This window comes from Carassius gibelio, chromosome B23 (assembly GCF_023724105.1).
Source record: "Carassius gibelio isolate Cgi1373 ecotype wild population from Czech Republic chromosome B23, carGib1.2-hapl.c, whole genome shotgun sequence".
In the NCBI taxonomy this organism is placed as follows: domain Eukaryota; kingdom Metazoa; phylum Chordata; class Actinopteri; order Cypriniformes; family Cyprinidae; genus Carassius; species Carassius gibelio.
Window position 1 is genome coordinate 16,813,043 of NC_068418.1, and position 24,975 is coordinate 16,838,017.

General features: G+C 36.3%; 2 protein-coding genes across 2 annotated transcripts; both read left to right on the forward strand.

Annotated features, from left to right (window-relative positions):
- The first annotated feature begins 347 nt into the window (after positions 1–347).
- Positions 348–6,566, forward strand: casp9 (caspase 9, apoptosis-related cysteine peptidase). Its single transcript, XM_052593957.1, has 10 exons — positions 348–714; positions 1,129–1,327; positions 1,513–1,617; positions 1,746–1,792; positions 2,758–2,934; positions 3,045–3,134; positions 3,345–3,492; positions 4,025–4,213; positions 4,324–4,433; positions 6,373–6,566. The coding sequence occupies exons 1-10, from the start codon at positions 583–585 to the stop codon at positions 6,469–6,471; spliced, it is 1,296 nt and encodes a 431-aa protein (XP_052449917.1). The 5' UTR covers positions 348–582; the 3' UTR covers positions 6,472–6,566.
- A 1,151-nt stretch (positions 6,567–7,717) lies between these two features.
- Positions 7,718–22,896, forward strand: LOC128011489 (SLIT-ROBO Rho GTPase-activating protein 3). Its single transcript, XM_052593956.1, has 24 exons — positions 7,718–7,885; positions 9,086–9,163; positions 9,579–9,750; positions 10,632–10,794; positions 11,037–11,099; positions 11,224–11,352; positions 12,209–12,337; positions 12,414–12,635; positions 12,708–12,809; positions 12,948–13,136; positions 14,890–14,974; positions 15,060–15,087; positions 15,210–15,306; positions 15,393–15,453; positions 15,549–15,626; positions 15,707–15,835; positions 18,357–18,462; positions 18,546–18,770; positions 18,929–18,993; positions 19,075–19,243; positions 19,660–19,770; positions 20,598–20,723; positions 20,811–20,877; positions 20,969–22,896. The coding sequence occupies exons 2-24, from the start codon at positions 9,097–9,099 to the stop codon at positions 21,140–21,142; spliced, it is 2,757 nt and encodes a 918-aa protein (XP_052449916.1). The 5' UTR covers positions 7,718–7,885; positions 9,086–9,096; the 3' UTR covers positions 21,143–22,896.
- The last annotated feature ends 2,079 nt before the right edge of the window (positions 22,897–24,975 follow it).

The following is a 24,975-nucleotide window of genomic DNA, read 5'->3' on the forward strand; positions in this document are numbered from 1 at the left end:
CTCCCAGTGTCAAATTGGTGTAACAACTCCACTCAGTGGCCAGAGTTCTGAGTGCACTTTTCTGTCCAGCCATACAACTAGCCTGGCTTAGCTTTCGATTAGCATGATACGTTATACATTATATTTCCATAACAGCAAAATATGGATGGTGATGGCAGGTAGCCATGGATTGCAAATGTGGGCTTTTACAAACATTATTGGTGCACAAAACTCTTTGGCATGTTGTTAGGTTAGTCCACTTCCTCGATCCAATCCTGTATGGCGGCTTGTTTTTAGCCTCAAATTGGGCGTGAATCTGTTCATAGACATTCTATGATGTTGCGCCGGTTGTGCGTATCTCAGGAAACCAAGCCCCGAGAGAGCGTGACGTCATCGCCAGCAAGTTGTAAACAAGGAAGAGAATAAGCGCCGAGCGAGCAGAGGTCTGTTTTGTGTTGATTAAGTCAATTCAGCTCAGTTCAAGCTTCATTATTTTTTGCGTGTTTACTGTATATTACTCCCAAAAATTAATTAAACAAAGATTTCGTCATATTAAAAACGTCTCATAGCCAAAAACACATTTAATATCGGATTATTGGTAAAATGGACCCCAAACACAGACTGATACTTCAGAGGAACAGGCGTAATCTAGTCAAGGCATTAAATCCTAAAGACATCTACGATGGACTTTTGTCAAAGGGGGTCTTCACCCAGGACATGATCGATGAAATACAGGTAATACTCATGTCTTTGTTTTCATAGATGGGAAACTGATAACGGGATTATGAAAGTTCGCATTTGGTCATTGTGAAAAGAACGGTAACGTTACAATCTGTCATTTATTCACTCAACCTTATCAAACCAGTATGACTTTCTTTTATTTTGTAGAACACAAATGTAGAATTCTAACCATAAAGCCTGCCACAGTCTCTATTCATTTATTTTAATTGTATGGTAACATGATGCAGTGAAAGTGAAAGGAAACTCTGCTTAACTGTCATGCGTCATACAGGATGTATGACTTCACTTGTTAATAATGTGCATGGTTTAGTTTACAATTATAAAGGTAAGAAGGTGTGACCATTTCTGTCTGAGTGTTTCCCCTTGTTGCAAAGCTGCAAATGTGAAAGATTGTTGTTCTCCTAACAGAGCAAGATAACAAGACGTGACCAAGCCAGGCAACTGGTGATAGACTTAGAGACGAGAGGAAGTCGGGCATTTCCAGCATTCCTGGAGTGTCTGCGTGAAACTGACCAACAAGACCTCGCAGAGCTCCTTCAGTGTGGAGATGGTGCTCGTCTGTCTCCTTCTGTCCCCATACAGCCTTCGCCGATCCCTTTGCCAGTCCGTAAGTGTGTTACTTCCATTTAAAACACATGATTTACTTGGGATGTTCCCATAAAACAGTGGAACATAAAACACCCTCACCTACCCATGATCCTCTTGAGCCTTACCTGTAACTGACATTCTGCTATGATTTTTCCCTAAAGTATATTAAAAGATGCATATATTTGATCTTATGTTTTGATGCAGAAAATCCAGTATATACAGAAAAACCAGACAGGCCTGATTATACTCCATCTCAGTTAGAACTAGTAAGACCAGATCGACTCCCTCTGCCCAAGCCTCTTACCCCATGTGAGTCAGTCCTGATTTAATTCTCAATAAAGTATTTTAATTCTCATTTGTTAATACTGCCAATTAAAAAGGAAATGGCAATTTGATTGGAAGGCATGAATAACTTTTGGTTTTATGCATTTACACAGCTCCTGTGTTGGTGAGACCAACCAGGCCGAGGAAAGACAGTATACAGGTAAACGCAATCATTCTCAGCAAATAATCCTGAATGTTTTAAAAGATGATTTGTTTAAATGTTTTAAATGGTAATTGAAAAAAAAGTGTTTTTACTTTTGTGCACAGAAAAGATTCTCAAAATTTAGAAGTGAATGGTTTCCAAAATAAAAACCTGTTTTCCACATTGATGATTAGAAACGTTTCTTTAGCACCAATGATGTTCTATTTTAATACTATTTTTAATATGTATTCATATAAGAAACAGAAAATAAAAATGCAAATATGTGCAAATGTGCATATTTAAGGATCTGACACCTACTGTTTAAATGTTTGGGGTGAGTGAGATTTGATATGGCTGCTAAAAATTCAGCTTTACCATCACAGGAAGTAATTATATTTCGAAAGATAGGCAAGTAGATAACAGTTCTGTCATGACAACTCTCTGAAAGATTAGCATGGTAATATTTATAGCAATGTTGATGTATTTTGCCTTGGCGGAATAGACTGATACACTGCTGCTGATGAGGCAGAGCAAGGACTTCTACTTGCTACTGTCAATACATCCACAGATATGATGCTGTGAGCATGTAAGACTTCCTGTTGCTGCACATATAACATGCATGAAATTACCCGTAGCAGATCTAGACAGGTGGAGCTGGGGAAGGTGGAGGGTTACTAAAGCGTGCACAAACTGCTACAGCAAACTCTGGCCGAGTATTTGAAGGTTGAGCAGCGAGCTCATTGGCTGCTGATGCAACAAAAACTAATCTGCTGCGCTATGTGAATAATGATGTGATTATATCAGACTGAGATAGGACTTATCAGCCTGTGCCATCAAGTTTCATGCCTAAACTGAATTTATTTTAAATTGTATCAAATGAGTACTACATTGGTGAGCAAAAAATACTTCTTTTTAAAACAAAAACAACAAAAATCGTAATTGCACCATTATACCTTACCACCCACTTAATATTTTCTGTGCAGTGCTATAAGATGGATGCCAGTCCATGTGGGATCTGCCTGATTATAAACAATGTGGATTTTGACCCAGACTGTGATCTAAAAGATCGAAAGGGGTCCGACATTGACAGCGACAAGATGGAGAAACGATTTAAAGCTCTCAACTTTGAGGTTATTGCAAAAAGGAACTTGAAGTACAAAGTAAGCACAGTTCTTCCTCTTCTTCTTGCTGTAAACAAAGCAGTAAGATAAAAGTCTGTCTGTCTTTAATACATTTTGAAAATGAATAAAAAAAATGATCCCTTCTGTAGCACATAAGACACGAGATGTCATCTTTAGCAAAGAGGGATCATTCTGCGTATGACTGCTGTGTGGTGATCATCCTTTCACATGGTACTGAGGTAAAACAAGTATTTTTTTTTCCTTAAAAAAAAGAGGATATATGCTATTTGTTTTTTAACATTTATGAAGACTATTCGTTTTCATCAAAGAAGTGCAAACTGTATTTGGTTCCTCATTTTTTGTAGTTCACCATCAAGCTATCCAATTACGAAAACATTAGTGCCGTTTTCTCATTCTGCTTTGGTGCTGGACGTTTCTCTAATGTTTAGGCAAACCACAATCGTTTTCCCGGAGCAGTTCATGGTGTTGACGGACCAGCTGTCCCAGTTCAGTTAATCACAAACTACCTCAACGGCCAGCACTGTCCTTCTCTGCAGGGCAAGCCCAAACTGTTCTTCATCCAGGCCTGTGGAGGAGGTGGGCATCTCAGAAAGTCTTGCAGTCACTTTTACCATGGTTCTGTGAATTTTCATGTTCAGTCATTTCAGTTTGATTGAGGAATATTGTTTCTGGGTCCAAACAACTATGTGTTTCACTATGGGCTTTTAAGCTAAGCTTTTATACTCATGGTGTACACTATAGACTTCATGCTCACAGCATACCAGGCAACAATATTTGAATGATTCATAAAAGATGAATCACTGTCTGACTTAAGCCAAGGATCATGATTTTTCATTAGTATTACAGCTCACCATGAAGAATTTTCTCAGAGCAGATTTCACAACTGGTTCAAGTTGAATTCACAGTGTTGAGCAACAGTAAGCTGCTTGGTTTGTAGGAGACTTCAGTGTGAGCTGTGCTTCAAACATCGCTACATTATTTATGATAGACAATGTTTCAAAATGTTGCTAACGTCACCATACCTAAAAAATAATCAGGTTTTTAAATATAACATTTCCTAGTGTGCTGTAGTTTTTCAGATTATGCTAACTTTTTTTCTTGCCTGTAGGTGAGAAGGACACAGGTTTTGAGGTTTCTCCTGATGAGATGGAGCCCTCTTTTGGTGGGATAGATGACCAGACGGATGCTATTCCCATGTCCTCCAGCAGTGACTCTCTCAGCACGTCTGATGAACTTGATGCTCGGGCCAGTTTGCCCACACCCAGCGACATCCTGGTGTCCTACTCAACCTTTCCAGGTCTGTGATTTGGTCATTACAGAATTACATGTTGTGTCTGAAATACTTCATTAATATTTCCCCTGTTGATTGGTTAACCCAAATAATGACACATGCTAATGCATTTGCAGGCTACGTCTCCTGGAGGGACACACTGGCCGGATCCTGGTATGTGGAGAATCTTGATCGTGTGCTTGAGGAGAATGCTGCCACCGATGATCTGGTGACCATGCTAATGATGGTATGTCTTTGTCCCATAAAGCTTCTTAAAACAACAGCTAGATACAATATGTTCTCAAAAAAGGAAAAAATAAACCACACCAAACCAAATTATTCAATATTAATGCTACCAGTTAGAGTACAGCAGTATTATGGTATGTATCATATCAAGCAGTAGATATTCTGCTAGCTTATAGATAATTTGTTAAAAAGATTTGACGCCAATCTAAAACTATAGTCTGCTCCTCAAACTGCATCGCATACAAACTCTTCCAGTTGAAGTGCTTTATTTTTTACTGGTGGAAGACATAAAATTCATTCATACTTTTAGGTTGCATTTACACTGAAACAAAAAATCTGATTTGTAACTCACATGGTTCAGATTGGATATTGTTGCACACGTCGAAACAAAAAAATACCACGAGAACTGATTTTTCCGCACCTGTTCTGAGCCACTTCCTAATATCAGATATATATCCGATATCTGGACATCTGACTTACATCAAAACACGTAAATCTGATTCCTGTCGAAATTTCAAGCCATCACAAGGTGATGGAGACACATTTTCCCACGATAACGATAACATGTCACATTACGAAGCAATGTGTATATGCTTGCGCAAAAACTCTACTTCTTTTATTAAAACTTAAACTTAGATCTAACAACCTGTAGATGAAATAACTTAAGAAAGCTACTGTTATTTTATATTTATTGAAATTGAAATCTTAACCTACTGGCTGGCAAGTGATCATGGTATAAGCGGCATAATCACTGATTGTATGCATTAAAGTTAAAGAACCACCTAATGCAAAGTTATATAAATATTTTTTATAGCCGTTCAAAACCTGCGGGTCAACCTAATTTACTGAATGAGATCACCATTGGTCATCTTTCATGTTTAGGTGGGGATTCATATACTGTAAATGTACATTAAGTATCGGATATGAGTCATGACTTAAGTGAATGTAAACAAGTGGGAGAAAAAGTTCAAGTCAAGTTGAGGTATATTGTCATTCCGCTACATGTGTGGACATACAGTGGGATGAAATGTTGTGCCTTACAGGACCACGGTGCTACATAAATACAGACATACAAAAATGATGTAAAACAGTATAAACCTATACACAAACTAACCTACTGACATAATTTGACTATAAATATACTATATTCAAATGTTTACCTTTACATAAACAAAAAAATACAAACTATACGAATGCTTCACCTAAATACTGTACCTATACACAACTAACCTACTGACAGATTTGACTATAAATATACTATATATAAAGGTTAGCCTATACATAAACTATAAAATGTGTGAAAAGTGTCTAGTCCACCTAGGAGAGTGTGTTACTACAGGTGGTTTGTACAGGCCCACACACACCTGTGTGTAGCACACTTCAAATTGCACAAAAAAAACTTAGATATATCAAGTCAAGTCTGCTTTATTGTCAATTCTTCCACATGTACAGAACATACATACAGAGAATACAGATAATAAAATATAACGTTCAACTATATAAATAGGTCATGTAAATAGAAAGATAAGTAAAGCAGCACAAGGCACATGGCAGATAAAGTTCAAACCAGTGAAGTAAACCATGCAGATATAATTATTGTAGTGCAAAAGAGCTTATTCAGTCTGATTAAAGTGTCAATGACCTATCTGTAAACATTACCTATTTGTGTCATTTGTATGGCTTCCTCTCATACCACTATGGTTAAAAGATTGGATCTTTGCATAAAACCCTGCGGTTTAAACGAAGACATAGGTTTGTGTCCTGTGACCAAAGAAATAAATAAAGCTAAACCTATTTTAAGCTAAAATAGTTACATAGATTAGTTAGATAGTTAAGGAAAAATAGACACCATTAATATAATTTGTGCCTAAGTAATATACCAGAATGTTCTGTTGTTTTTTTATTGAAATAAATGATATATATGAAATTATTTTTTTTAGGTAAATGATGCAGTCTCCCAGATATCTGCCAAAGGCCTGTATAAGCAAATGCCCGGATCTTTCAACTTCCTCCGAAAACTTCTCTACTTTCAGTCATGATCACTTTTTTTTTTTGGCTGCAGTGGGAACACTACCATGTCCTTGATAAAATGTGATTAAAAAATAATAATAATAAAAAAACATTTCATTTCAAAGTCATTTTATTTCTATCATAAACTGAACCATGTGAACAAGAACATTTGACTGGAATTATTCTATTTTAGGAATTCTACATTTGCAAGCCGAAGGTAAACTTTACAAATATAAACCACTAAAACCTGTTACTTGTTAACTATAAAATTGCATATATATATATATATATATATATATATATATATATATATATATATATATATATATATATATATCACACACACACACAATTTTGTTTTGTTTTTTTACATTCTATAGTGCAAAGCAGTATGAAGATGATATACTTTTAATGCAGTTGTGGTTCAGTTCTGGTGTTTGGTGGTGGTTAACTGTAACCAAGGTTTTATTTTTTATATATATCCAGTTGCAAACTGTGCATCTTTTCTAAGTATACATTTCAGATAAATAAAAATCTAAGATAAACCTTATAGTTCCATTAATGAGACTAATATAGTCACAGAGAGACTTCGATTTAGATTTATCATGGGGAACAGATAAGACACTTAGGAGAGGAAGGAAATGAATAGGTCCTCACAAGCTAACACCAATAAAACACATATAAGACCAAAAGAAGTGTGTGACAATGTGCAACCGAAGCTATGTCTAACTTAACATGTTTAATTATAAAGTCAATTTCAACTGTTATTAACTTATTTGGTACTAAGTCGGTGCCATCTGTTGCAAAAACAGAACATATCTCTTTTTTTGTTTCCTTCTTTTGTGCTTCATAACTTTGGATGGATTAAATAAATAGGAACTCTGCAGCTGCACAAGTGAACAAAAATGACCTGTTATGCTCTCTGACCCATACAAGCCACTTCTCGTTCCATTAAAGAAAAACTGAAAGGTTATAATGTTTAGTTTGAGGTTATAGCAGCTATCAATTTAGATGCATCAGAATCAAAGCGTTTGTTTCGACCTTATTATTGTCGATTTGTGTGGGAAGATCTTCAATGGAAACTGCCACTTACTTTCAGAATGACATCCAGTACTTTTAGATGTCTAAACAGGCAGACATAAACAGTCGTTACTAAGGCAGATAACCCCAAATAAAGCACGTCAGATAAATGGCTGCTTGAATCTAAATTGAAATGATAGTGTTTGTGAAAGTGAGAAAGCAGGGTGAGGGAGGAGGGGCCAGTGAACTGAGGTTTTACTCAGCATTCAGTACACTTACTGTCAGCACACAGTGACCGAGTGAGGAAGGAGGAGAACGCTCTTGTCTTTCTCTGGATCTCGCAGTGCTTGTGTGCAACAGAAAAACGCTGTTTAAGAGGATATATCGAGAATGCCAGTCTGAAGATCTGCAGGAATTATTAAGGTAAGAGCTGTGGGTTTACTTAACAAAAACAAAAATAGCATGATTTTGTTTTATTGTGTAATTTAATTTGTAGTTATCAGTTTGCGTACATTATTATTCATATTATTATTGTTCATACATTACTTTTGGCTAATACCAAAATATAATTTTTTTAAACATATTTTTTTCACATGTATTGCTAAACTAACTTCCTCAGAAAACAATATTCTGAAAAACAGTTTGACCCTAAGCCAGCAGGAGCAGATGGAGATGAATCTTGTGGCAAGAAAAGTGATCAAAATCAGCTTGTTGTTGGGAAACATGCATGTTCAGTTAACATTTAAAGATCTGAAATCAATTGTTACGGTGAACGGTCAGTTACTTTGATAAGACGTAAATGGGGAAGTTTCTGTGAAGAATGATAGAAGGAGAGAGTCTGAGGGGGTGGCCTGTTGTCATGACTCATGGTGAGAGTGTGCTTCTGCCGTCTGATTTGCTCTTAACACAGGAAGTCTGCTACCTTCCCCTTTTTTTTTTTACTCCCTAGATGTGCAATTTGTTCACTACAATTGAACAGTGCACTGTACATCCACTGTACTGTAGGTCATTGTAGAACGACTGCTGTGACATGTTTAGTGTGTGTGTGTGTGTTTGTGTGTGAAGTAAGTCCCCTAAGTCAGCTGTATCTGAGACTTAACCTGACTAACACTAACCAGTCTCAGACCAGGGCTGCATCATGCAAATAAAGCAAATTTGAATTTCTATGTATATAAATTCAATATAAATTAGTGTGTGTGCATATATATATATATATATATATATGCTTGTTCTCAAATTCCTTTGATTCTTAATAAATTATACAAGACATTTTATATGATGTTAAATGATGAGTGTTTATAGTGTTCTAGACTGCAAATGAATTATTGTACACAATGGTTGATCGCCTCAGGACTTGTGGTACTGTAGGTGTACAAATCAAGTTGAGTTATTGTTATAGTCCAAATTATCTTAAATCCAAAAAAAATGAGTATGAGTTTAACCTTGATGGATCTTGGCACTAAAAGTTATGAAATGGTAATATGAATGTACAGTCTGCATTAAAAGTTTCTTGTTTCTGTGGGTCATCTAGTTTGGTCAAAATATAAAATTAAAAGCATGAAGTGCTGATGAAAATCAAGTGTATTCTTTAAACTTCTACATGGCTTCTGTTCATTCATCTAGCTGGAGCTACAATGTCGTCCCATGTCAAACTGAGAAGGGACAGAGTGGGGACAACGGACTATGATACACAGATTAAAGGTATAGCGGACGTCCTGACGTTAAATACCCTTTAAGATTTCTGACCAATGAAAGCCAAGACTGATTCCTTTCCAATTTCATTCTGTTGAAAGTTTTGCATGTGCTTCCAAAAGCACAGATAACACATTGATTAATCTGTGTTGAAGTTAGTTGATGAAAATACAAGTGTTCATACTTCATGTTAGCCCAGGTACATTAAATAATATTTACAGATACAGTTTGTAAATATTGAATACTATCTATCTATCTATCTATCTATCTATCTATCTAGCTATTTGTCTGTCTATCACCATCCGTCTTGTTAAACTTTGTGAAGTCAACATGTTCCAGTTGTATCTGACACCTGTCAAATGAAACCGATTAACAGAGAGGAACTGAGAAGTAATAGATCTCTCTCTCTCTTTCTCTCCACTAGAGGTGCGTCTGCAGCTGGCGGAGCAGTTGAGGATATTTGACGGTCAGGTGGAGCAGAAGACTCAGGTGTTCCAAGATCTGATTGATTTTTTGCGCAGACGAGGCGAGATCGAGGGGGAGTACGCCCGCTCACTGGACAAACTGTGTGACAGGTTCTCCTCCAGAACCAGGAAGTGAGGATATGAAAAGAAAAGATGCATGAAAAACTGTTCTTAAAGACAGATACCCCAAACAAAGCAAGCAAAAATGGCACAATAACATACTATATATATAATTATATGTATAATACCTATCAAAAGTTTGGGGGCGGTTAGAAAGTTTGGTAAAGTTGGTTCAATATATTAACTTAGCTTGCATTTTACAATGAAAAATACTTTTAAAGCATTTGTTAATCTTAGTTAATGTTATTTGAACATCTAGTAATAGATGATTAAAATCAAAAGTTGGATCTGTTGATATGGTTCAATGTACTTAAACTAAGGATAAATGATTTAATTTTATATCAACTAACATTAACTCAAATTAAACAAATACTGTAACAATTGTATTGTAATTATTAAATATTGAATAATTGTTAGTTAATGCATTAGCCAATATTAACAAATTATTGTAAAGCATTACAAGATGTTTTTGACCGAAGTATTATAAGTTCACCAAGGCTTTATTTATTTGTTTTAAAAATGCAGTAAAAATAGTGATATTGTGTATTATTATTACAATTTAAAGTAACTTTTTTTAAATATTTAAAATACACGTTATTCCAGTGCCATTACTCCAGCATTTATTTGAATTACAAACCTTTTGTAACATGATTAAAATTTGATCAATCTAATGCATTTTTCAAAAAAAACTAATGCTTAAAAAAAAAAAAAAAAAAAAAAAAAAAACAATTAATTTCTTTAAAAATAATAAATCTTACTGACCTCAAATTTTAAACAGTAGTGTATATATTTTGTTTTAGGGTAAAAAAAAAAAACTGCTGTGTATATATAGCTACGTATCTGTTGCTTACCAGGAACTTTCTAACTCAGTTCTCTGTTTCTATGTCCCTCAGGAAGGAGCCCAGTCATCAGACCGTGGTTAACTGCTGGCAGGTGCTGTTGATGCAAACACGTCAGGAGAGCAGAGATCACACTTTCTTGAGTGACAGCTACAGCAACATTCTGCCTCTGCAGCTTTCACACTGTGTTGAAAATGTCCAACGCCTGGCCAAGCGGGTACACACCCATCATCACACACACACATTTTCATATCCTATCACGTTTGCAAAAACAAACACTTGCAAACTTGAAGGAGCAAACGTGCCCACATATAAACATGTGGCTTCCTTTGCACTCACACTTTGCAGACGGTGCACAGAAACACCTTTCACATAGTCACCTGCCACTTGCCTGACAGTGTAATACAAAGTTGCTAAAATTATCATTTATCTTTCTGTTTTGTTTTGTTTTATTTTCAGAGCAGAGAGATTTGCACCCAGTTACAGGAAGGACTTCTGAAGGTTACCACAGAGCTTCATACGGTGCGCTTAACCCCTCATTCCTCTCAGCGAGCCACATTTTTCTTTCAGAAACCATTTTTACTTGCATTTAATAGATTGTAAAAATGTCACTGCAAACCTCATTCCCATTTTTGTTGAAAACCAGGCCTTGAAGACATATTACCAATACTACACTGAGTTCCTGTCTGCAGAAAGCAAACTTAAGGAGGCAGTCAGACTGGAAGAAAAGCAGAAGCAAAGTGTTTCTAAAAAGATGGAAAGACAAAAAGAGAAAGTATGTCTCCCTTTTAATACCTAAATATGAAATAGTTGTGAATGAAATGGCTATATATAAGGTTTAGTTCAAGTTAAGCTCAATCAATTTATAATGTTGATTACCAAAGAGAGAGAGAGAGAGAGAGAGAGAATTTACCACATATTATATATTTCTCTCTCTCACTCTCTTTCAAAATTGTATACATTACCATTCATAAGCTTGGTTAGGTTATAAAGTTTTTAAAAGAAGTCACTATTTCTTATATCTACTTATGCATTTAATCAAAAATAAAGTAAGAAAAAAGGAATGTTGTGAAATATTATTATTATGCAATTTAAAACAATTGTTTCCTATTTCGCTGTATTGTAAAGTGTAGGCCTAATTTACTCCTGTGATGGTGAAGCCACATTTTTTTCAGCCTTTACTCCAGTCACATAATCCTTCACAAATCATTATAATATTCTGAGTTGGTGCTCAATATTTAACATTTCTTGTTATTATCAATTAAAAAAAAAAGAGTTTAAAAGTTGTTCTGCTCAATATTTTTATGGAAATAAATATACTTATTTCATGCCTATTTTAAGGTTTTTAAAGAACATTCCGAATGTGTCTAAATTATGTTAATCAACATTATGCTACAAAAAAAAAGAGACACTGTTACAGTGTTTCGCTTGCATGAATGTGCTGCATCCTCCGCTGTGCAGAGTGATCTGGGGCAAGTGTTCGCTGCATATGATTGGCAGAATATAGATCAAAGTGGTTGGTAATTGTGGTCACCTCGTATGATTTGACTTGTGACTCACTGAATGTGTGTGGATAAGTGATTGTTCAAGTATCATCTGAGGTTACATCTCACCACTTTATGTGTGTACAGAAGCGAAATAAAGTTCAGGAGATTCAGCTAAAGAGCACAAAAGCACGTAATGACTACCTCCTCAACTTGGCTGCGGCAAATGCCTGCATGAACAAATATTACCTTCAGGATCTCTCCACTCTCATAGATGTGAGTTCATTGCATTCACTCTGTATAACCAGGTTTCAATACTGAGCAGGTTTAACCCTTTTGCATGCTCTCTCAGTGCTGTGATCTGGGTTACCACCAGTCCATATCCAAGGTGTTTCGTTTTTACCTGGCCAGTCGCCAATGGGCCCAGCAGAACTTGAGCACTAGTATGCAGCAACTGGACACAACGGTGTCAGAACTGAACCAGAACCAGGACAGAGACACTCTCATGCAGGCCAACATCTCAGCCTTTTGCCTGCCCCTCCGCTTTCAGCACCAGCCCTACGAAGGCGACCAGGTACCAGGTTAATAAAATATGTCTTTATAGATGGGGAAATGTGTGGTTGCTAATGTATGTATCCTCCTTCAGGTGGTTGAGGTGTCGGCAAAGTATGAGATGATGGGTGAGCTGGTGACTCGCTTCCAGCAGCTGCAGTCTAGGTTGACTTCAGTCACCACAGATGTTGATGAGGTACACAAACCCCAACACATCACATGCGGCACTACCACTAAAAATATTTGGAGCAATGAATGTTGAATCTTTGTGTACTCATTATAAATCTAATGACTCTCTTTGTCTAAACATGAATATGCATATAATTTATTGCAGTCTACCAAATTACTTCAGTCAGCTCAGTCTTCCATGTTGGATGGTATTGTCGAGGACACTTTTGCATCTACCCCAGACTTTCCTACTTGCTCATCATCACCAGAGGGGAACAGTGATATATCAGTCGTTAAGACCAATCAGCTGAAACGTAGAGCCAGCTTTCCGGACACTGAGATTTTGTACTTCTCGGTAATCATATCTTTTTTTATAAATTATTATTATTATTAGATATTTAATATAGTAAATTACATTTTTAAATACTGTTGTTTTAAACCTTTTTATTCATCAAAGAATCCAGAAAAAATGCACCATGGTTTCCAACAATCTTTTAATTTAATTATTTTCAACATTGATAATATATAGATATAGATATATAAATACATAGACAGTGGAGATCAAAACTAGAGAACCTAGTTTCCTAAATGTCAAGGTCACTGCTTAGTCCTGCTTGAAGTTTTCCTAACACTTGAAGAAGGATCATTTTTTAAGCATATTTCATAAATTAATTGTATTCTGATGCACATTACAAAAAAACTGAAATGAGATATTTGAAAAGAACTTTGATCAAAATCAGAGAACACTTACAGATACCTACAAGTTATTGGTGTTAATCTGGCACCTTGTGCTCTAAAGTGACTGAAAACCTGCGACAGCAGGATGTCCATACGAAGGCCAAAGGGATGACCTTTTCAGCCATTGCAAGAGAAGTTGGTCATTCCAAATCTGTGATTTCTCGAATATTGCAGATTTATTATGACACTAATTAATTCAAGTCACCTAAAAAGGCTGGTTGTACACGTAAGACAACTGAATGAGAAGACAGTATAATAAAGAGAATCTCAAAGGGGAACTGGTTCAGCACTGCAGCTGGAATTGCTTTCCAGTACAGCTGTGAACAGGGTATGGATCCGTCTCGGCATGTTTAAGAGAAGTCGGACTGAAAGTGCACTCTGCAGTGACCAGGCCTCTCATCAGCAGAAAGAATCAAAAGGCTAAGCTCATCTTTGCTAAGGAGCATGTTGTGTAGAGAGACAGAACTGGACCAAGGTTCACTTTAGTGATGAGGGCAAGTTTAATTTATTTGGGTCTGATGGGAATAATTTTGTTCAGTGTCAAACTGGTGCAAAACTGAAGACCAAGTGTTTAAAGAAGTCAGCGAAAAGTGGAGGAGGAAGTGTCATTGTTTGGGGGATGTGTCTGCAGCAGGGTGTTGGGCCTCTTTATCAGATACATTGCAGAGTGAATGCAAATGTTTATCAGAACCTTCTGCAGCAGCATGCAGTTCCTCCCCTGCAAGCATCGCTGAATCAGCCTGCAATTTTCATGCAACACAATACTCTTGTCACACTGCAAAACAGGTAAAGCAGTTCCTTGAAGCTAAGAACACTGAAATAATGAAACGGCCGTCAGAGTCCTGATCTAAATCTGACTCAAAATCTCTGGAAAATCCTTGGTGACAAAATTATGGCTAAGAGACCTATTACAGTCACTGAACTATACGAGACTAGAATAAAAGCAGAGCAAGATCACACCAGAGCAGTGTGAGAAAATACTTATATCCTGCGGCAGCAGATGTGCTGAAAGCATATAACGCCAAGGCCTCTATGCTTCCTACTAATGTTTGAGAGCTTTTAATTGACATTTTCTTTCGTGCTACAGTTGTTACTGTGCTCTAATTTCACATGTTAATGGAACAATGGTATACCTTCAGCTAATATTCCTTCAAATTCTGAGAAAAAATTATTTGTAGTATTTATAGATTGCTCTCTAATTTTGATCTCCACTGAGAATATATATAAATATTAACAAATAATAATAACTATTATATTTTTGTATAATGTTTATATATTTATATAGCCAGTTAGTAGTAGTAGTAGTGCCATTAGTATCTCTATTGCTGTTTTTGTCTGACATTGTCTATTTAATGTGACTTTTTTTACAGAAAGTCAGGGACCATCTATGTAACAGCTCTTTAATATCAAAACTGGAAGCCAAACATGACCTGCTAAAGGTTGCCATTCAGAAAGGTGGAACGATGTCTCCTATTTTTACAGAAATTGTTGTAATGAAACAAATGTTCTCAAGTTTGTTCTTCTGTTTCTTTCTTATCAGCTGAAAGTGTTGCCAGTAATCATTCCAGGTAAGGAAACTAAGGCTTAAAATAAATATCTTTTCTAAGTCAAAACCTTTGGCAATATCCCTACATTTTTTTGGGGTGCCAAGAGCGGTGATGACTATAATTAAACATTTCTGTTTATTTAGAACATGCTCCAAAAGATCTGTGCGTCACAAAAAGAGTTACCCTGGTACCCAGATCAGCCAGAAGCTTTTCAATGGGGATCTACTATCATACATCCAAGTAAAGTTCTCTGATTCAGGACGTGTTCTGGATTCACTCTAAACAGTTGAAGTCAACTGACTCACTCTGTGCTTCCTCCCCATCAGGCATCAGGACAACTCATTCCTGCGATTGTGGAGAGCTGCATTCGGTTCATCAACCTCAATGGTAAATCTAAGTCAGTAGAAAATGCCTCTTTCTACCAATCTTTCCATCTTAATCATTGCTTTTCTTACCTATTAATTGTTTTTTTATCTGGTAAGGTTTACATCATGAGGGATTGTTCAGAGTGCCAGGATCTCAGCTGGTGGTGAATCAGCTGAAGGATGCGTTTGAGAAAGGTATGTGCATTGGGTGATGATATTCTCCTCCCTTTCTCTGAGCATTAATAACAGGCTGTGATTTGTGTATTGATTCATAGGCGATGACCCACTCGCTGATGGGGGGTGTGACATGGACTCTGTGGCTGGAGTGCTGAAACTTTATTTTAGAGGACTAGAGAAACCCCTGTTTCCTGAGGAAAATTATGAGCAGCTGATGGAGTGTGGGCGTAAGAGCATTTTACCACACTATCATGTGCTTCTATGTGTATGTTATCTTTCCTGTGATAAGATTTTCTATTTAAACAGGAAGTTTGGGCAGATCATATTGCAGGGCTGTTCGTAGTCCTCCATTAGGCTTTAGTTTAGTTTAGTTTATCTTTTCAGTGCCTGCATTAAAATCCCAAAAAAAATTGCTTTATGGCATACATTACCTTAAGATTTTATGATCCTTTGATGAGTTCCTTCAACATGTGGAACTGAACCGGAAAAAACTGAGTGAATTTTTTGAAATTGGAGGTTATAGCCATCTTTAGTTCTCGACAAAGGTTCGGAAAAGCCCATTGAGCTTGTTGCTTGTTCGGTTTCTCCGAATTTTTGCTCTTTTCTTCTTCTACAATAGCAAGACCAAGTGCTGACAGCGGCAGTGACATTTGCAGATTATCAGACATATTTGCACAAACGAATCCCTCTGTGGTGAGCAAAAAAGTACTGTGAAAATTGTACACGAGCACTGCTTTGTTTACGTTTGTATGTGTGCATTACTAGTTACATTTTCACTTTTTGGAACAACAATACAAAACTACTGCCACCTACAGGTATGAAAAGGTGTATATCCTCTCACGCATGCGAAGAAAGGCTGACTCCCGCTTGGTGTGTCCTGGGCTTAAGATTTATTTTAGAGTTGTTCCGATTCCGATACTAGTATCGGAAATATCTCCGATACCACAACAAATTCTGGCATCGGCATCGGCGAGTACATGAACCCATATACCGATCCGATACCATTTTCTTAAAAAAGACCTAGTTATGACCGCAAGCTTTGCCTAACCGCTGCACGGTTCTTCTTCGCTGCTCAAAATGCATTGAAAACACAGGAAGTTGTGCTGTGTTGCCACAAGCAACCCCTGTTTAGAGCAGCGAAGAAGAAATGAAAACGCGTTAGCAGCCCTTATCTATATATGATTGGATCACTCATCACATTCTAAACTGCCAAAACACAGTGAAGCCGCTACTATATTATAGATCAGTGGTTAGCAGTATGTCTCTGTAGTACCGGTAGTTACAGACTCTCGAGTATATTCTGTACCGGCAGCTGCGTTTCAGTCAAAGCGCAGGGCTCCAGACAGTAGCCGAATATATACTAGTGTCTGTGAATATTAAACTGCAAAATACTATTTAAATATTACTCCCGCAAAATCTACATCTCTGTGGGTGACTGGCACAGATGCGCGAGAGCTCGCTGTTTTGTAGTCTCTGCTGTGTGTCATGAGGACACGAACGCATAAACCATCACTTCATGAGAATTTACCGTTTCACACACAGACACTCAAAGATCTTCATGGCAGCCCATTAAAATAAATGTTTGGTTTACATGAGTAAATTGACAATATATAAAGCTACTGTTGTAGCCTACAGTAATAATAATACGTCTCTATAATAATAATAATTATGCCTAGATGGTTGCTTGTTTTTTACTTGTTTTGTTGTAAAGAGATTATCTGATTAATAGATCTTTTTTGTTGCAGTTTTTTTATACAGTTATATTGTAAAACTTAAATACCTTTTTTAGTTTGCGGTGTTAGATTTTTGGCTGCATTTGAAGTTCTTTTTTGCATAAGAAAATAAATAATACTGTCAAATTCATGTTAGATAATAAAAATACTGTAATAAATACAGTAGTTCACCATGTATTTGTTCATGTTTTATTGAGGGATCTGTCTGAAGCACACCATAAAAAAATTCTAGCAATTTACACAGGGCTAGTAGTATATACAGCTGTATATACAGATATACACCCAGGTATCGGATCAGTACTCGGTATCGGCCGATACCCTGAGCCCAGGTATCGGAATCGGTATCGGGAAGAGAAAAAGGGTATCGGAACATCTCTAATTTATTTGTAACAAATTAATGTTTATTTTGCAAGGTTGCATTAAATTGATCAAAAGTGACAGTAAAGACATTTATAATGTTGCAAAATATTTATTTTTGAACTTTCTATTCATCAATGAAAAAAAAATCCATAAAAAGTAGAACATCTGTTTCCAACATTGATAATAAGAAAAGTATCTTGAGCAACAAATCAGCATATAAGAATGGTTTCTGAAGGATCAGCTTTTGATTTTTTTTATATTATATTAAAATATTAAATTGAAATGATATTTCACAGTATTACTGTTTTTACTGTATATTTATAATACATGCAGCCTTGGTGAGCATAAGAAAAAAATAATAATTAAATCACCAAAAATATACTGTGAAAAAAAAAAAAAACTTATATATATATATATATTGGTAGTAATATTTTATAATTGTTTTTATTTTAAGTGCTACTACTGATTTTGCCATTATTGATTTAGCTATTGCCTATTAAAGAGCATTTTATCGGACAAATGTCCATGTTTTTGGTCAAAGAAAAAGGCTTACCATTTTAAATTCATATCTGCTAAAAGTTTATTTTTGTCAACTTCCAGTCGTAACGGCAATGAACTAATTTTATGGAGTCTTTAACTTTACCCCCCCTTACAGAAATAGATGACGAGACAAAAAAGGTATCACAGCTGAAGTGTGTCATCTCCTCATACCCTGCTTCGCTCATCATTGTAATGAGATATCTTTTTGCATTCCTTCACCAGTAAGTATTATAAGGTGTTGTTGGATTTCGCCCTTTATCATTCACAAAAACCCACATCTGAATGTCTGTACGTGTGTCTAAAGTGTCTCCCAGTACAGTGACGAGAATATGATGCAGCCCTATAACCTGGCAGTGTGTTTTGGTCCCAGTCTGGTGAGGGGGCCAAACAACGGCGATGCAGCAGAGCTTCAGCGCATCAACGCACTGGTCAAGAGCATCATTATCCAACATGAGAGCATCTTCCCTAGCCAGAATGAATTGCCTGGGCAAGTGTATGAAAAGTGCATGACATTAGAAGAAGACGATTGGTAAGAATTAAGCTCGGTCTTTGTAGTATACTGTACTACATACATACTATGTGCTTACATAAACATGATTGTTGGTAAAGCTGCTTTGAAATTATGTGTTTTGTGAAAAGCGCTATACAAATAAAATGAAAATGACTTTATCTTTCTCATGTCTACAGTGAGGCTGTAGCAGAAGAAGGAGATGGAGAATCAGAGCAATCGCAAATGAAAGAAGCAAAAGACGGTACAGTTGACATGGTTTACTTAGCAATATTTGGACTAGCAGAACTTAACTGATTCGGTTTGGACTGTTTTTGATGTGCAGAGCTGCAGGGAGTGGCCTTGTTCGACTACACGGGCCGTTCTTCAATTGAGCTGTCCTTTAAACAAGGAGACCCTCTCATCCTACACAGCAAAGCCTCCTCTGATTGGTGGAAAGGGGAGGTTAATGGGACAAAGGGTCTCATCCCAATTAAATATGTCAGTGTGTCGTGGTAGGTTTTCATCTCTTGGATAGCCACAGTCATCAAAGAAAAATGGCATATACAATTCTTTCCAGTGCTACATTTCTTATAAGTATGACGTACAATAAATATATGAGCACATTCTACTAAAATTCGTATATGGACATTCTGTAAAGCTTGTCTGAATTGATCAGCTGAAGATACTGATTGCATGCCTTTTGTTTGCTTGATTGTCCATAACCAATGCATTTATACACCCATTTATGTCAGCCTTTTCGAGTTTCATAATTGTATGGGGTGTTTTACAAACTAAAGGCGTTTAGAGGACTTGTTGGTTTAAAATACTAATAGAATGTGACTCATGAGTCAAAGCCACAGTCAGTTACAAGCAGCCGCAGTCTGGAGTGTCCTAACACTTCTCAATCATCTCTCTCTATGTGGGTTAGCATGGATGGAGGCCAAGATCAGAAGGGGAAGGAAATTTTGAAATCCAACACTGGCAGACAGCAGACAGAAGAAGAGCAGAAAGCAGAGCAGAAAGCAGAGCAAAGTACACGGTAAAGCACTTGTTTCATGAGAACTGCTGAATGTAAAGACATGATCTATAGAACCATGTGGAGTTTGTTTTTGTCCTAGTAAAACCATGGTAGTTATTCTTTAAAAAGCTTTATTATAGAGAGTGCCAAAGTGCCATCCACTTTTTCAATGGCCTCGATTCCTTGGTTTTTCTATTCCTTTTTACCTTAGGGATTTTTAAAGTCTTTGTTAAAGCGTTATAAGCAGTGAACCGAACCAGCCAGCTGTGAGGTGAAAAAGTATTTGTAAAATCAAAAGACAAAGGTACAAGACTGTGAACTTAATGGCTTTAATGAAGGAAAGAACTACAATCCCATGATGCATTGTGAATGACAATCCAATTAAAAAAATCTTTATGTATATCTGAACAATACATATTTTGTTTATTGCAAAATATACAATTACAGTAAATAAACGTTTAAGTAGTTTGAGAATGTAGGGAATGAAGTAATAAAATACTGTATAATGGCTTAAACAAAAGCATACACCATACATTAACAACCTCATAGCTCAAAGTAGGTCTTCTTCGTAGGTTTTTAATTTATTGTTGAAAAATGTAGAGAAAATAAATGTGATTTTTACTTCTGGAACCTTATTGTTGTAATCTGTTCTCTTTAGCATGTGACTTGTAAAGTGTCCATATAAAGCAGGAAAGAAATAAGCATGTAATCTAAGTGAACTTTATGTGAACCCCATTCTTACTTCATAATGATGATCAATAGAATTTCAGTCTTACTGCATAATGATGAGCAATGAATGACTCATTAAGTAGCTAGATTTAATCATTCTGTCTGTATTCTTTTTCCAGGCTGAAGGTCACAAGTGACAAAGCGGGAGTCGGGCCAAGTCATGTCACAAAGGTTTCGTTGCAAATACCCACAGGACAATATGCACAGCCAGGACATTCTCCTGGAGCTCTGCGGAAAACATTAGAGTGTGTAATTAGATTGTTTACTTGCTATTTAAACAGATTAGTATCTGCAGAATAGTGACAAAATCAGTAAATTTATAACTTTCACAGCCCTCAAATGAGACGATCCACTGCAGAGGGAGGAAGTGGAGAGGAACACTCAGCAGAAGTGGATAAGGTCAGGACATTTAAATCTCGTTTATAATACTAATTATAGTTTTCCATTCTCCCTCATTTATATTTTATTTTTGTCAAATACTATCCTGCAGAATGTGCATCACATGATGCACTCAGTGTTTAAGGAGCTCCTCATTCGCCAAACTTCCCCAGATCAAAACACATCTGCATCCTCAGAGATCACCTCCTCTGTGCAAACGCTTCCAAACAAGGGATCAGGATGGAAAGGAAAGGGTTTATTTAGATCAGCTGACCATACAGACTGAAAAAGAACAAGTGCAAAACAGTTATAAAAGTGGGTGAAACATCAGTTTGAGTGAGAGCTGAATTCTCTGTTTGTGTTGGGGGTTTTTTATTTAAAATGTGTGTTGTGACAGTAATAGTATGTTCATTAAGTTGCATTTTTAATTTTCTCAAGACACTTTGTTGTAACAAGCAAGTTTTTTTTTTCTTTTTCTTTTTACATTTTTAATTTATAATATGAAATATGTAAGAAATGTAAAACGCCACACAGCAAAGATATACCTAACAGTCCTGAGATATCATGAAAGTCAGTACAGTTGCATGAATAGGTGTCATGCCCATTCAAATTTAATTGCAATGGCCAATCAGAGATGTTCAGATGAGTCATCGCACGTTTTGTTCACTTGCTCGCTGACTGTACAGATGTGCGTACGAATGTAAGTAATATATTCATTTCACAGTGTAAACTGCTTCAGTGATTTTAATGGGAGTTTTGAAAGTGCCTGAACTCTGGCTAGACTGAAGTGAAAATATTCTTTGATAATGTGAATGTTCTTTGCTCTCTGTAAAATGAAAATGTTAGTAACCTACAACATTGTCATAAATTTCACATTAAATACAAAGTCAGATGTATTAAAAATATTTTATGGCATGACTACCGAATATTTAATGGCATGACTACCATGACTATCTGGTTTTTATGTGTAGTTAATAGATTACACTATTACTCTACTTTTTCCATCACTTATTATAGTTCAAGTAACAATCGGGTGCAGAACGCATTTAGCTACACATGTTTGGGAATAGGCCTATTTCCTGATATAGGCTAGTTAACATATTTGAAAATATTTCAAATAAAAAGGAAAAATTAAAACCTAAGCCTGTATCAGTTATACTGTGCTATTGTAGCTGCTGTGTCACCTGACAAGCATGATGAGATGGCCCCACCCCCAGTCGTGCCCCCTCAAAAATCATGAGTGCGTGACGCCCCTGGTGCAAGGCTGGGCCAAGTGTGCGATCGCACAGGGCCTTATGCCTCTAGAGGGCCTCGCTCCTGGCCTGCAATTTATGTTGTTTATGCTATTTTTATGTTTTTCCACCCACTTTTTACTAATAAATAGTGTTTTCTGAGTCGGTGTGGCAAGGATGAAGTTGCCGATCCTGACTTTCCATCTACTCATTAGACGCGCCTTTAGAGAGAAGTGCATCTTTACGGAATATGATTTGAATGAAAGGGTTTTTGTTTTCAGTATGTTTTATTTCATTAAGTAGTAATTTAAAGCTTTCTATTGATATATTTGTAGTGTCTGTGAGGCATGTATTCACTGAGTTTCAGTTCATTTTTGTGAAGCGCACCTGTTCAAGATGAGACGGCAGAAAGCACATCATGATTATTTTCTTGATTTTATAAAAAGTAAACACAACGTTTTGTTGATATTGTGAGTGCAGACAAATAAAAGTAGACCCTACAGTTAGGCTATAACTTAAAAACATGCGAATGTGCTATGTATGCAATTTCCTGTGAAATCTGACCCGACAACTCTAAAATATAAATAATTATTATTCTTAAAGTGTATTAGTGTGATGTAAATTCATGGTCTTAAAATCTGGAATGCATTTTTTTTCTGTCCCATTGATAACATTTTGTTATTTTTATGTAAAAATGTACTTCACTGTATTACAGCCTGTTAAGTCTTTATTGATGCGCTTATATGTGAATCATTTTGCGCTACTACAGTGCCCAGTGTTAATATTAAACATAATAGATACATTTGAAGTGATTTGTAAGAATTTTGATGAAAGCTCAACAAATGTAGGCTACTGTCGTCCCACCATCTCCTGTATATTCGATCTAATAGCAATCTATAGATATTCTATTTTTGTTCATTTGCCTTTGATATTTATATTGATTTTCAGGGATGTCAGTGATATGAGCTCCTGACGGCGTCCTGACAAAGGGTCCTCCTACCTCATTTCCATAAACAGCCAGACATTATCTTGTCTCTTTAATGACCATGACAATGTAAAAACGCATTTTTTCTTGAGGCATAAAGTTATTGAATCACTTAATGTAGGCCAAATCATTGCAGTATTGTACAGTGCCATTGTACTGTTCATTCAGTTTTTGATCTGATGTAAATACTTTACATTTTAGTAAAGTGCAAGTTAGTAAATAACTTGATTTTTTTTTTTAAGATAATTTGTTACTTTTCATGTAAAAGCTAAAAGCTAGTTGTGTTTCTGACTAATGAACACCTGAGGGCAGTAAAACTCTTCAAATATGAGCAAAGTCGCTAGCCATAATCATCAAAGTTGCATTTCCTTCAAGATTTAGTAACATTAATAACTTTAGTATAATGATAAATTTTCTAAAGTATAATTACACAAACCCGAAACATTCTTTCCGTAAAAACGACAGGATAATTGCCTACAAAAGGAACAAATTACAAAATACTTTACCAGTTCATTCCACAGTAGGCTACTTTCCAAACTCTGTAGTCTTGATTTGACAGTTTTACATTTTGTATCAACTTTATAGGCCATTCATAACTTTTCTATAATACTACAACACTTGCAGTTATTTGCAATTAACTGTGAGTGCAAACAAGACAGGCTATTAAACAGAATGCAATGTCTTGCCATTCAAAATGGTGTTTCTTGTCTGCTCAGTATCCAGCAGTGTGTCAGCTGCCAGAGCGGCCTAAGGTGAACTGAACCTCGAGGTGTAAGTCATTTCACCCTTATAAGAGAGTAATGCTCAAAGCTTATGCAATGCTGTAAAATAAACAAGCAGTCCTTGCAGAAATTCTGGAAAACATTCTTATAAAAGGCTCCTAGATAAATATTATTGAGATGAAATGGGGTACAAACTAATCTTATTTTGAGCAGCTTTTTATTGCACAGGCTAATCCTATATTGTATCATCATGATCTGATTTGGTGTACAAATGATTTTAACAGCAGCAGATTTCTTTACTTTGATTATTATCCTTTCATCCCTCTCTTGATAATTATATACAAGTGCTAATGTAGAGCAGCTGTTTGTAACCATGTTGTATACATCCATGCATCGGTGAATGTGACAATAGTCTTCATTCAGGTTTTATAATTACATGAAGTTCACACTGTGCTTTTCTCAGCTGTGTCTTGGGATACATTTTAAACGGTTACACAGTACTAGAATAATATATAAAACTGTAAACGTTGATTGCTAAAATCCAAACTCAGTTTTGAAGGACTCTACTGGCAGAAAAATAATAATTTTTATATGAGATTCCACAGATGCTTTTGCTCCAAAATGAAGAAGAAGAAAAAAAAAATGTTGCAGACAACAATTGAATGCATCCATCACTCTGACATGATTTTACTATAATGAGAAATCTGATTGATTTTCTTTGCGAGTTTCATTTTATATTCGACCCTAATTACTTCTTGACTGAAGGGTTGGCCATTGCATGTCAGCCTCTCAACAGACAAACTCTTATTTATATCTCTAAAACTGCCAGAAATGGCTATGAATTAGTGAATGAACCTCGGACACAGAATGCCGTCCAGCACCAGCAGGATTTCTGTGGTCCTCCTGACCACAGCCATTAATAATCCCTGCGTAGCTGTCTTACAAACCATATGGGATGACAAGAAATTATGGTTTCATTTATAGGAATGTTTCAGTGATCCAAATGTATCCCACATGACCCTGTCTTTAAGGTTTGCACTTCAAAACGGATGTACCTTTTGTTTTGTTTTTTTTTTGTTTTGTTTTTTTTGCCACGTTAACAGTGTTTGATAAAGCTCCTCTGTCCGTTCACATTAGTTTAATACTGGTCTTCATTGTATTTCCTGTTCTCAGAGGGATC

Coding starts and splice junctions, on each gene's coding strand:
- casp9 (XM_052593957.1), top strand. CDS start 583: ATGGACCCCAAACACAGACTGATACTTCAGAGGAACAGGCGTAATCTA. Junction 1,328..1,512: donor GCCGATCCCTTTGCCAGTCC/GTAAGTGTGTTA, acceptor GTTTTGATGCAG/AAAATCCAGTATATACAGAA. Junction 1,618..1,745: donor GCCCAAGCCTCTTACCCCAT/GTGAGTCAGTCC, acceptor GCATTTACACAG/CTCCTGTGTTGGTGAGACCA.
- LOC128011489 (XM_052593956.1), top strand. CDS start 9,097: ATGTCGTCCCATGTCAAACTGAGAAGGGACAGAGTGGGGACAACGGAC. Junction 9,164..9,578: donor CTATGATACACAGATTAAAG/GTATAGCGGACG, acceptor TCTCTCCACTAG/AGGTGCGTCTGCAGCTGGCG. Junction 18,771..18,928: donor ACATTAGAAGAAGACGATTG/GTAAGAATTAAG, acceptor TCATGTCTACAG/TGAGGCTGTAGCAGAAGAAG.